Source organism: Centroberyx affinis, unplaced genomic scaffold, assembly GCF_046629955.1.
Source record: "Centroberyx affinis isolate AG114_WGS23_722 - 3 ecotype Tasmania unplaced genomic scaffold, CSIRO-AGI_Caff_v1 ptg006213l_1, whole genome shotgun sequence".
NCBI classification, from domain to species: domain Eukaryota; kingdom Metazoa; phylum Chordata; class Actinopteri; order Beryciformes; family Berycidae; genus Centroberyx; species Centroberyx affinis.
In genome coordinates, this window is record NW_027283152.1 from 60,752 (window position 1) to 75,000 (window position 14,249).

The 14,249-nt window shown below is 41.5% G+C and overlaps 1 protein-coding gene across 1 annotated transcript in view; it reads left to right on the plus strand.

Annotated features, from left to right (window-relative positions):
• Positions 1-14,249, plus strand: part of LOC139638224 (usherin-like) — a 246,823-nt gene that overhangs the window by 27,690 nt on the left and 204,884 nt on the right. The window contains 5 exon segments of the mRNA XM_071512286.1: positions 1,453-1,516; positions 2,568-2,669; positions 3,026-3,215; positions 5,537-5,751; positions 10,204-10,425. Coding sequence (XP_071368387.1) covers positions 1,453-1,516; positions 2,568-2,669; positions 3,026-3,215; positions 5,537-5,751; positions 10,204-10,425 — 793 coding nt within the window.

Sequence of the window (14,249 nt, forward strand, 5' to 3'; positions counted from 1 at the left end):
ACACAGAGAAAAGAGAATTAAGGCTTATACCTTGCATCATCCCAGTAACAATAGGGAGAGCGCTTTTCAGAGGAAGGTATAATCCCATTTCCACACGCTAAAGAAATCCTGAGCCAAAGCCTTAGGCTGCACACACACACACACGCACACACACACACACACACACACACACACACACACACACAGCTCTAGCACACTTGTATCTCGTAACTCACTCTCTCTCGCTCTCTCTTACTCACACACACACACACACACACACATGTAGTATTTGGACCAAACATGGCAAAGCCTCTCTCAAACTCAAATACCAAATACACACAAATGCATGCTCACGCGCACGTGCGCGCACACACACACACACACACACACACACACACACACACACACACACTCTAAAGTAAGGATGTTTGTTGGACTAAACATGGCAAAGCTTCCCTAACACACACACACACACACACACACACACACACACAGCTCAACATGGCAGGGGTTCTGTCAATGCTTAGAGACGTTATCCGTCTTCTAAGAGTTGTTGTCAAACTAGACAGAAGTTTGTTGGACACAAAAGACTCTGGCTCTGTCTGGGCCAACACCATTGTCTGTGTGTCTGAGAGTCTCTCATGTTTGGTCCAACATTGTTACGTATGTATGTTTGTGTGTGGGGATGTTTTGGGGGGTTGCCTGTGTCCGTTTGTGTGTTTGAGGGTGTCTCTTATGTGCGGTCCAATATTCCTTTATGTGTCTGGGTGTTGTGCCCATAGTTTTGAGATCCTCCAGTATACTGTATGTATGCTTGATAGAGAGGCTTTGGCATCTCTGGGTGCTTGGTATATTTGGCATGTCTGGTCCAACATCTTTGCACTGGACTCCTTGCAAATCGTTTCTTCTCAGCACCAGCCAGCTAGCCAGCTTTATCATAATTCTCTCTTTTTGCTCTGCTTTTTGGACACGCAACTCCCATTAATTCCTAAGTGTAGATTCATGTTTTCCTGCTATGTGTTCCTGATCACATCCCTGTTGTTACGTCCCTCCCATCCCTGTTTCTGTTGAAAACTTGGAGAAAAGATTTGAATTATTCCAAAACGAAACAGTGATTTTGAATGTAGGGCCATCTTCAGTAAAGAAGCAATTAAGGTGAAAAAACAGAGTAAGAAACTCTTAATGAGTAATACCTGGCTAGCCCTGGTTAGCCTTTGCTAGCCCTGTTTGGCCCTGTCATCTAACCACGCTAATGAGTAAGCCCCTGTTAACCCTGCCACTCTCTGGTTGGTATCAAGAAACTGATAAGGTAATCTACTACTTACTGTGAATCCCACTCACTCACTACCTTCAATACAAACCCATTAACATCTCTCTCCTCTCCTCTCCTCTCCTCTCCTCTCCTCTCCTCTCCTCTCCTCTCCTCTCCTCTCCTCTCTTCTCCTCTCCTCTCCTCTCCTCTCCTCTCTCCAGGGTCTAATCAGTTCATTGGACGGATGCAGGACTTTAGATTTTATCCTGCCACACTGACCAACAGGTGAGTTGGACAGAAGGAGGTGGTAATGGTGGGAGAGAGAAAGGTAAGGATGGATGGGAGAGGATGGGGAGAGAAGGAAGGAGGAATGATAGAGGGAGCAAAGGAAGGGAAGTGAAGGATGGGATGAAAGGAAGGAAGGAAGGAGGAGGGAAGGCTGGTTGATGTAGAGAAAGGATGAGTATTGGTAGAAATACACTGATTGAATAAAGGCAGGGAGGGAGATGAGGAAGGATAGACAGAGAGATATTGTATAGATTAAGGCACCGAGGGAGGGAGGGCAGTAAGGAGTAATAAAGGGACGGGTGGATGGAGGGAGGCAGGAGAAGGCTAATCATTGCATCTCAGGATCCATACTGCTTCCAGAGGATTTTCCTGGGAATCCAATACAAGGCAATTAGTGTTTTGCTCACTGGTGCTGTACAGCATGCGGTGTGGACTTGGAGCTTACAGTTTTGTGTCATCAAGATGGGGGAGAAAGAGAATGATAGATTGAGTTTTCACATTATGTCTTTGATTTTCCACTTTGCACTGAGTGTTCAGTAAAGGTTCCCTCCAGAAATAGGCGATTTTGCGATTGTAAGATTTTGCCTCAAAGTTGAAGTTCCCCACAAATATGACAAGGGCTTGCTTTTTTTCACTGTCACTGTGGTTCATCCTCACAATCATCAAGAATGACAAGAGTCACATTTTACTTTTGATGCAATACTGTAATGTTTTAAACAGTCTAATCCTAGCACTTGTCAAGCATGTAATCTCATTTCTTTGCTCTTTGATGTGTAATTTTTGGCAATCCTTGTATTTTTTCAGGACAACTGATTTTTATTTTACATTTTAATATAAAACAAAACCAAGCAATATGGTGAGTGAAAATCATGGAATTCCTGTAATATTCAACTTAACTCCATCCGAATCTTTGTCTAACAGACAGATAGTGAGGTGTTTTGGGGGGTCCTTCCCCCATCCCGGTCTACTTTGTATTCTATTTTATTCTACTGTTTGGTGTCATATTGTAGTCTTATACAGTATAGTCTAATGTTTCTTGTCCCAACAGGGAAATAGTGGAGTTGTACTCAGGGGTCCTGCCTCACCTCCATGTCCAGTCAGAGTGTCGCTGTCCTCCCAGCCACCCCAGAGTGCACCCCCTGGTTGAGAGGTACAGCATCACAATCATTTTCACAAATAAGAGAATGGACTGAATATTTACAATAAAATAGTCAAATTTATCTCCACCAGTGTCCTTTGCAGAATCTTTAAAAAAGGAATTGAGAAACACTGGTTCATTTAGCTTATGAAAACCCTGCATTTTTTGTGATTTCACAATGTATTTCCAAAACTAAACCCTGTTCCTAGATCATGAAATGGTTATGTACATGAGAGACAGTGTCAGTGGTCAGAAATTGCAAAAATGGAAGGCACAAGCCTTCTGCTGAACACTGATTTTCTTTTCAGAAACTGTTTAATATACTTCCAACTGACCTTAAAAAAAACTCTAATTGTCCCTGTTAACAGATACTGCATCCCCAACGCTGTTGAGGATACCACCAATGACAGAGTGCTAAGGCTGAACCTTAACGCCCATCCACTTAGTTATATCAATGACCAGGACATGGGCACGGCCTGGCTGTCTAGGACTATGGCTATACAGGACATGGATGAAGGAATTACTATTACTGTGGATTTGGCTAATGGACAATACCAGGTAACACATCTAATATCACACATGCAGTCAAGCTGACACACACACACACACACACACACATACATATTCCACAATAAAGGAAACAGGAAAGTGAAGTGTCTTAATCGGGTTTTGGCCCTCCATGAGGCACTGCAACATATGTTGAGCTCTGTTGGAGGCGATGCAACACCATTCTCAAGATTGTGCCTTATTTGGCTTATTTGTTGATGGTAGTTGGTAGTAAAGGATACTCCAGGATCTACTATAATTTTCTAATGGTTGGAGATCTGGTGACTGAGATGGCAATGGCCTCTAGGATGTCATTGACCCATTTAACCATTCACTTGTGCCCTATGGATAGGGACATTATCATCCTGAAAAACACATCTGCCATCAGGCGGTAGGGTGGGCTGGTGGTTAAAGATCCCGTCCCATAACTGTAAAGTCTTAGGTTTAATCCCCACAACAGCCATGTGCCCGTTGAAGTGTCCTTGAGCAAGACTCTTAACCCCTTAACCTGCTCATTCATTGTAATTCACCATGGGTAAGACTGTTAGCTAAATGCCTATATTATAGAAGATACTGTAGAAATGCTACAGAACACACACAGTACAATATCTGCCTGCCTGCACCTGTGTGTGCAGTGGACAGTAGTTTCATCCCCTTTCTAAGTACTGCAGTGAGAGAGAGAGAGAAGAGAGAGAGAGAGAGAGAGAGAGAGAGAGAGAGAGAGAGAGAGAGAGAGATTGCTGGATTTGGGGGTTGTCCACACTGGGGCTGTCAAAAGACTCATCCCTCTTCTCTCTGAAGTGTGTATGTGAGTGTGGGCTGGATTTTGGGAGCTGTCCTGACTTGGTCTCTCAACTCAAGTCCCCAGATAAAAGAACACACAACATCTTTCTGAAGTTTGTGTATGTGTGTTAGTGTGTGTGCGCAGTAGTGGTAGCTTAATGCGCTCCCTGCTGTGTGCCCCAGTGTCCCAGCCCAGACTGTAGTGGGGCAGATAACACATAACACACACAAACCACACACACCACACACACACACACACACACCACACACAGAGAAGCTCACACACATAAACCGTGTGTGTGTGCGCGCGTGTATGTGTATAAGGGGAGGTGTTCTGTGTGCCCCTGTTCAACTAAAATCCTTAATCATAATTTTAAGTTGCACCCATGCATTTCTAATGAAAAGTACCCTTCTGCTCACTTAACCGATAATTAAGCGTCCTTTACAAGTAAAGCAAGAGAAAGAAGCATGATCTTTATTTGTGTAATCATTGATTACATAAATAAACATAATTTATGCTACTTTTTAAGGGATAGTGGAACATTTTATTTTAAATTGATTTTAGAGATACTGAATGATACATTTCAGCTAATTATTTCCAGTACGGACATATTGCGTTTTGGAAATGAACTCCTTCTTTCTTCTCCCGCTACACATCTCAGTTGATATTGTGACAGGTGGAAGAAAATACACAGTGCATCAGTTTTTAGGATGAGCCCTGTTCAGAGGATCAGATAAATTAGAATGAGGTAATGTAATCCATGGACGCAGCATTACTAAAGTGTAATACTTGCTGGTTTTGACATGTCATTCCCACCCCTCTCTCTCTGTATCTTGTTTAACAGTTTTTTTTTTTTTATCTATTTATTTCTGAGGGACTGTGTACGATATTAAACATAAATGTTGTCACTTGAGGTATTGTATCAGATTTATCTTAAGCTAATTTTCATCTTGGGTCCCTTGGCAGCTTATAATTAATACAATTAAATACTTACATATGCTGCACAATACACAATAACCGACAAAACAATGCAAATTAACAATATAAATGCAAGTCGACAATTTACAATACACATTAACTTTGACAATAACAACAGGAATACATCACGTCATAAAAAAAAAAAAGGGAAACAGTCAACATTTGGGTATTAAAAAAATATCTGGATAACAGGTTTATGCATTATGATGCATTAAAATTACAGTTAGGCACTAAGATTACAACTCCTCATGTCTCTTTCTCCCTCCCCCTTTCCTGCCCTTCTTCCTCATTTACTTCCCACTTCTCTTTTTCTTTGGAGGTGAACAACAAAAATAACGTGACTGATCCTAATTCTCATTGTTCTGATTATTTTTTTTCTCATTCTAATTCTTCGCCTTTTGCTTCTGGTTGTTCTGTTATTGTTATTCTTCATCTGAGTGTTCTGATTCAGATTTCATTTTTACTTCTTTCATTTACTTATTTTTTTAAACTTATTTGAACTAATTCAAGGAAAAACATCCATACATGAATTTGAATCTGATCATTCTAACTGTACCCCTCTCTCTTCCAGGTGTTCTATGTTATAGTCCAGTTTGGCGGCCTGTTGCCGGAGTCGGTTCTGATCCAGAGACGGAGTCGTAACACCACAGAACCAGAGACCAGTACCGGCACAGAGCAGCCCTGGCTGGACTGGCAGTATATGGCCAGAGACTGCAGTGTGTTTGGACTGCAGAACAATGGGGTTTTACTAAGACCAGACTCAGTCAACTGTCTGCAACTGCCTAGGTTGGTACGGAGTTTGTGTGTGTGGGTGTGGGTGTGTGTGAAGGGTATTATCGTAAATTGAAGATTAAAAAAAAAAAGGAAAAAATAAGAATAAAAATGAAACTATGTTTTCTGGTTCCACAACTTAACTTAATAATAAAATAATAATGCTCAAAATGATTGTCCTCCAGTGACCGTGATTAAACCACAGCCATGAGATCTCTAAAAATGTCTAAAACAAAAACAAACTAGCATATGTGGAAAAGCTGAAACTAAACTAAAACTTGAGCGCTTTGAAAAGCTAACGATAAAAACACACTAATCTAAAAGGAACCTGAATTAGAAAATAAAATAGAAATAAACTCCCCCTCTAAAAAAAATAATGTGTGTGTGTGGGAGTCTCTCAACTCGAGACTCGACCTTCTTTCTCTCTTCTGTGAAGTGTGCATGTAGAGATCTGTCTCTCTCTTCCCTTCTTTCCTGGTCTTGATAGTAGCTCTCAAAGAGTCTTGCCATTCTCTCAAATCTGTGGAACATCCCCCCCTCCCCTCCACACACACACACACACACACACACACACACACACACACACACGTCACACATTCAACCACAGTTGCTGCTCTAATCTGGAATCTGAGAGAGAAAGGAGGGAGTGAGAGACAAATTTGATATGAAAGGGGACTTTTGAGATACCAGCTCTGAGCACTTCTCTGTGTATGTGTGTGTGTGTGTGTGTGTGTGTGTGTGTGTATGTACTCTATGTGTGTGTATGTATGCGTGTGTGCGTGTGTGCGTGTGTGCGTGTGTGTGTGTGTGTGTGTGTGTGTGTGTGTGCGCGTGTGCTGGCTGTGGTCCTGGCTTTATTTTCCCACTGAGACTGACTGAACAGGATTGCTTTATAAAGACCCTCACCCCTCACTCTGTCTTTTTTCTCTCTTTCTCTTTCTGTCACTCTCTCTGTCTCTCTCACTCTCTTTCTCTCTGCGACTGGGACACACACGCACACAAACATATACACACACTGTTCTAGTATATCAGGAAATGTTTGATCTTAGCCAATCAGAGAACAGAATTCTCCCCAGAGCAGGAAGCACATGGTCTAGCTGTGACTCTATTGGCTGGTCATGGCCTCTTCTATGAAGACGAGATTACAGGGAAACATGTTGGCAAGATTGAATAAAGGAGAACGTACACACACACACACACACACACACACACAAACATGTACACACACCAAAAATCCATTCCAAAACATGTATGGATGTATGCACACACTTAGGCAAGTGTATTTTACACACACATGCACACAGAAGATCAGTCAAAGGAAATCCTAAACACACAGACACACTCACTGCACACACACACACATACATACACACGTATAGGCGCACACTATCCTGGCACTCTCACAGTGACTAGATTGATAAAGCTAACCACCTACAGCGTGGGCTTGGCACAGCTACCAGTAACAGGCACTGGATTGGCACCAGATAGAGAACTGGACTCGGATCATAGTCACACACACACACGCACACACACACAAAATCTTGGCATACTTACCTGTATCAAGGCCCATGTTGGCACTTGATAGAACAGGTATGGATAGATCACAGGCTATGTAGTCATTGCACATTTTTCACTTGATTGACAAAAGATGCCTCCTACAACCTTTCCTGGCACAGTTGCATGTGTCAGTTAAATTGGCACACGAGCAATTGGGCCTCACATTAGAAATATAATAACACCTCGTGTCACATTAGTTTTATGATGATTAGGTATATGATGAAAAGAAAAGAGCACTTTATTTTATCTTGCAAGATTTATTTTATCTTGCAAGAGACATTGCCACCTCTGAAGCTGCTGTAGTGTCTGGCAAGATAAACTAAGCTTAGTCATTTCAACCATTCAATTACAATTCTGCCCTAGGAGTGCCATTAATGCCTCTTTTAAACCTTGTCTACATGTAAAGATAAGCAGGTAGTTAACTTAGTGAGGCAACAGAGATGAGCAACGTTACCAGCAACGGGGCTAGGGAAGTGACAGCTGGAACAAAGTCAATTTGGATAAAAGCTGTGAAAAATGGTTAACATTTTGAATGAATTGGGAATATATAGATTGGTAACAATTATGAGTGAGGTTTTTTTTTTCATGTTCCAGTTGTGCGTAACAGCATGGAAAACCAAACATCTTACAGACCTAACCCTAACCCTAAGAAACACTAAATGTCCCATTTATTTTTTTCGCCAAGTCAAAATCAGAATCCCTTTATAAGTCAAATACAAATACAAGAATGTCTTGGTGGCATTGGAGCAGACACCATGGATAGTTTGACAGTACATACAGACAGACATGGTGCATGGACAAAAACAACATTTAGCATTTCTAGCATTTAGTATTTTTCTTTCATACTTGACCATTCTAGATAAATATGAATATTTGTTACTATTGACAGGGCCCTGTGGCTTTGACCCTTGCACTGAATAAAATATGATAAATGAAAGGAATTATGTGCGTTGGAGACCTACATTCTCAGAGCTGTAAGGTGCTGTAGGGCAAAAGGTCTTAAGTACAGAGGGTTGGTCTTGAGGACAGGTACCATTTTTCATATTTTTGTGTCTCAGGGATGTGCAACACAAAAAGCAGGATAATAGTTATATTTCATGCATCAGAGTTGTGTGTCCAAAGACCCTGAAGTCCTTGAAAACTAAAAAGTCACATCCTTGGTGTCTGGATACTGACCCAGTGGACTAAACACTCAGTTTTACAGCCATTTTTTCCCCTTCCACCTGATAGTCAGGATGGGCAAGCCAACCTAACACAGCCGTCACCCTGCCTGAAAGGGATTTCATTGGTATTGGTTTCAGAGTTGTTTTGGTTTCATGTGGAATACTGTAAATGCTGCTTCAGGGGTCTTTCAAAACCAGCTAGGAAAACATTTGGAAGAAAACAATGAGTAGCCCTGCTGGCCTGGGATCGAACCCCACTAGAGCCTCTTCTCCTGTGTCTCCCCTACTCAGTAGAGCAATCGTTTATTCTTACTGGCTCTATACAAGGAAAATAAAAAATGTCTGGGGAGGTTGGAAATCAATATTGGCAATTGGTGTTTACTCCAGAGTTTTTGTTTTTTCTTGGCAGGCTGAAGAATAAAACAGCACTGAAACCATGTGACACTCAAGTTCTCTGTTGCATGGAATATAAATGGAAAATCTTTTGGCAGGATGGCAGCCCATTAAAGGGGGGGTTGGTCAAGTCCACCTATTCAATTCTGGGGCAAGCACTTCTGCTAAACACTTTGGCTTGTTTATGAAAGAGCAGTGCTGCCAGAAATAGTTAAAATGCGGAAGCAATATTGTGGGTTCTTGTTTGTTTGTTTTATTCATTAGTTTGTTTGCGTGTGTTATATTTCTCTTCTGATAGTACTGTCAAACTTAACTTATCCAGGACAAATCTGCTGTGACCCAGCTCCTGTGTTGTGCTATGTAGTGTTTGTATGTGTGTGTGTGTGTGAGTGTGTATGTGTGTGTGTGTCTGTGTGTGTGTTGGGGACTGTCCTCAGGTAAGTGTGTTTCAAGCAAGGTAAGTGTGTTTTTTAGTACCAGATCTCTTAATATTTAAACACTCTATGAACATAACCAAAAACACTACAGACACATGCAGCATGCACACCGTACACTAAAAGCAAAACAGACTTACAGACACACTGCATGTATGCAAAAGCATCTCAGTTGTGTGCATTGTATGTATATAGCATGCCAAAAGCCAGACAGTCAGACACAAACACACAGAGAAGTGGCCTGAATAAGTCTCTCGGCATTACCTGAAGTCAAAGAATAGGGGAAAGATGCATTCCAGAGAAAGAAAGGAAGAAAGAAAGTACAAAGAAGGGGCATATAGAGTTGAAGAGAGAATCTCTACAGTTTTTGTCTTGGTCATGGCACTTTTAATGTGCAGTGTGCTCAGTAATGCTGGATTCTTTGCTGTGCCAGACTAATTCCATCTAAAGATATTACTACAGCAGGGACATAGAGAAAGACCAGGCTAAATATATAATAGGGCAACCCTAGTACATGTTTGGCTGCTGACAGGTAATACTGCTAAGTTGAGGTTTGACAAGTATTTACGCAACAAAAACCCGGAAAAAAGACAAAAAGCCATGTCAGTGTTTGCCAAAATAAGAGAGAGAAGACAAGGGTGTTAGATATATTAGAAATAAAAAAGTAAGGCAGGATGAGAGGTAAGATGTGTGTGTGTGTGTGTGTGTGTGTGTGTGTGAATAATGCAATAGTCCCTTGTCAGTTTGAAAATCAGTGCGACAGCTGCTTTCTCATGTGCCCTCCTGATGCACCTCAACATGCTAACCCAAGTCAAACACAAACACTTCAAATGTTCTTCATAATCTACAAATTGGTTTATTATGTGCTTGTTTTCATGTTCTTGCTTAATTGCTTGTGTGTGTTTGTGGCCATATTCCAGTGAGGTGCCCTACTCAGGAGGTAACATCACATTCAGCCTGCTGACCCCAGAGCCGAACCTAAGGCCGGGCTACAACGACTTCTACAGCACCCCTGTCCTGCAGAGGCTGGTACAGGCCACCCAGGTCAGGATCCATCTGAGCGGACAATACCACACCAGAGCAGCAGGGGTGAACCACCGACACAGATACTACGCCATCAGTGAGATCACCATCAGTGGCAGGTGAAAGAGTTGCAACAATCACACATTGTTTATGCTAAGATCCTCTCTAAGTAACTTCATTAATGAAAACTTTTGTTGTTGGTGTTTGAATACTCGTCATTATAGATAAATGCAACTTAAAATGACAATATGGAATTCATTTGGATATGTAAATCTGAGGTATATTCAAATAGAGTTAGATTTTAAATTGTACACAAAAAAGTTTTGATACTTCCATTCCAGTGACTTTCATAACTTAAGATGCAGGTCTGTTGTATCCAATGTTTACAAACTAAACGTATATAGGAGATAGGTATATCGTGTATAGGTATATAGGAGACTGAGGCTCGCCGGCCATAGCGGCCTGACCTCATCACTTCAAAACTTGTCCTCTGGGAACCCATGCATGGTAAAGCCACACGTGGTGCTAGGAGGATAACATGCGTGGACGTGCTGAAGAAGGACACTGGCTACGCCAGCGCTGATGAGCTGCGCTCTGGCATGCTGGACTGGGATGTGTGGAGAGCCGTCATCTCAAGAGCCCGAGTTGCCCCGGGGGACTCGACATCAAACGTATATAAAGAAAAACTTTGCAGCCTCAAAACATTCAATTTTAAACTCATGATTGACTGTTAATAATACTGTCAATATCAGTTCCAGTAGCTCAAACAGTTTAAAATGGGTCTTATTTACATTTTGATATCATAATATATGGATTAATTCTATAGTAATGATCTTTTGTTTATTTGTTCTTTTGTTTTCGGATTAACAATGAATTTTCATTGTCTTTACATTTTTCTAGAAGTTGGGACAGTTTCACTAATTAATGAATATAGGGGAACCGCCACTGTGTATGTGTTGCAAAATACCAATTTTGTTAGTTAGCTGTCAGCACAGTCATTAGTCAAAATTTGATAAGGTGCCAGGATCGGTTGAAAGAAACATTTGGATATGTGTTGATTGTGGGTTTGTTAATGTGTAAGCACAACTCAAGGTGTAGAAAAATCTTTTGATTTTGCTGAGTTTCAGCAGAGCTTTTCTGAGAGTAATTGTGAACACATCTCTTCATTAGACTGACAGTGTGACTGCTTTTTTATGACTGTGGTAATTATGGGATTATGCAGGAGGCAATCATCTCTAACTCTTTCTCTCCCTCCCTCTCTCTCTAAGCTGTTTTAATTAGTAGCTTGTTACAGTGAAGTGGGGGAAACAGAGATTTAGAGCTGCTGAAATCTCATCTGTGCATTCTTTATCCCTCTCTCCCTCTCTCCCCCTTCTCTTTCATTCTTCCTCCATCGCTCCATCTCTCTCTTCATTCTTTAGAAAGCATGTAGATAGGCATGTTGGCAAGAGAAAGGACACTCTTAACCTGTATGTGTGTGTGTGTGTGTGTGTGTGTCTGTGTGCGTGTGTGTGTCTGCACACATGAGCATTGTTTGCCCTACATGCAGCCAGGCAGCCTATTGTTTGTTTTCTTCATCACATTCTTTCTTTATTTCTTCTGACAAAAACTTTCCTCCCATACATGAAAATGCACAAAACTTTGCAGAGCAGTCCAGGCTGGTCCAAAACCATGCATACTGTAATATGTGGCCAATCTTCCTGATGGTGGCACTATAGCAGTGGGCCAAAGTTTAAAAATTCAAAAATGCATAAAGAAAATTAGCCATATGTGCTACAGGTGTGCAGTTTTCTGAGGATGTAGGCCCATATGAGAGGAATTTTACCCGCTTTTGAATAACCTGCAGAGTCTCATCTCTATAAATTCTATAAAGTTACAAAAAATTAGCCCACAGTGACTATAATTGTCTTATTGTAGCTACACAGACATTTCAACTTTATCAACGCCTGGATGAAGTGTGAATTGTTTCAGAATTTTATCTGCAAAACTGAAATTTTGGTGAACTCTGGACAAATGTGGAATAATTTGCATATCATCGCAAAACCTAAGGCCATATTGGTGCTAGTAGCTATAATTTTTGTTTTTTGTTTTATTGCCAGACCTAACAGGTCTGGCAATAAAACAAAAGACTCAAGACTCCCCATTGTTGAAATGCACATGCGAGACTTTCCCATACATAGGCTCGTCGTAGACACAGAAGACACAGAAGTATAACTTGCCCTTAAGTATGATTTAAGTTTACTGTTTCTTTTTCAGTGTGATATTGGTATATCAGGCCATGCTACACAATCAGAGAAACTTTAATTTGAGAGAAATAGACAAAATTGTCACTGCTTTTACTTGAAATTATACTGGCCAGCTTGTGACAGAAGGTGGAAAAGAGGGAGTGAACAAGAGGATGAAAGTATGAATAGAGTGAAGAAAGAAAGAGAGAAAGCATCTTAATATCTGAATTAATAATTAAATGACTGTCCTGCAGGTGTGTGTGTGTGTGTGTGTGTGTGTGTGTGTGTGTGTGTGTGAGAGAGAGACAGAGGGCTGTCTGCTAGCTGTTATGTTGCTCTGATATTTCCAAGGATGGCATTTATAAATGTTGAATGGGAACTTCCTAATGGCCCTACTGCTGCTTGATGGACAGAATACGAGGGGCGGAGGAGAGATGGAGGGAGAGACTTAGAGGCGGCGAGCAGTCAGTGTCATGTTATTAGTTGTTCCATTTATTAGGGGTCCAAGCACTGAAGGTGCTGGAACCCTATTGTATTTGTAAGGATTCTTATTATTATTTTTCCCCGCTAAAAGTATGTGCAGCTCAGAAAACGTAAATCCCAGACCAACCACATTTGGCAGGTGGGTTCCTATGGCCCCCCACTACTCAGGCATGTCGACCAGATGGTGGCGCTATAACAAGAAGTCACACTAAAAAGGCCATAACTCCCACACCTTAGGTCCAACTGACACAAATACACATATGCAGCTGAACGTGCTCTACAACTTTGCCACTGGGACCACCCATGTCTGCCATACTGAATTGCCGCCATTTTGCGTTTTATGCAAAACAGTTTTTTCCCGAAGGCTTTTTCAGTTGTTGTTCTATCAACACCAAAGTTGTCAGACAGTATAAGGAGCTTGAGATACACAAACGGTCTAAAAACTTGCCAGATCGGATAAACGGCATGGCCGCTGTCAACCATCAAACTTGAGAAAGTTAGTCCGTTAGCACCCAATTGGTCATAAGTCATCAACCGTTTGTACAATCGTCACGCCACTTGGCAGATCTGTTGCGTAAGGATAGTGAACCATGTCTGCAAATTTTCATTAAAATCGATAAATAGGGGGCGCAACAAATGTCAAAACAATGGCATGGTGTTGTGAATTCCCTACACTCTTAGAAGAAATGGTTCCATAAAGAACCTTTTCGGGTTCTATGACTTGGTACATATTTGGAACCCTCTAAGGTTCTATATAGATACTGTATACTGTGCTAGCATGCCTTGCCAACTGCTAGCATACGTGCACACCATGCCAGCATGTATGCTAGCAGTTAGGGCCCCAGAGAGAGAGACGTCTACTGCACACTGTCTAGTATCCTTTCTGAGGCTTTCAATATGGTTTGGACTATCACCTATAACCAATGACTTGTCACTTTGATTTGTTTCCCCACTGTGAAACACACCAAAGTGGAAGTTGGCAGACTGGTAAAGCTCAGGTCTTTGGACCACAAGGTTGTGAGTTCAAGTCGCTGATGAACTGTGACCATTTTGAAGTTTCATGAAAAGTACATCAACACTAAATCACACAGTGCAGAAAACTCAAAGCAGGTGTTTGACATCATCTGTCAATGGCAAAATACCTGATTGGCATCACTGATAGGGGTGTGGCCAGACCTTTCAACCCATAGAGAGCAGTGCAGCAGCAGTTTTCTGGCCCATGTGACTTACTATTG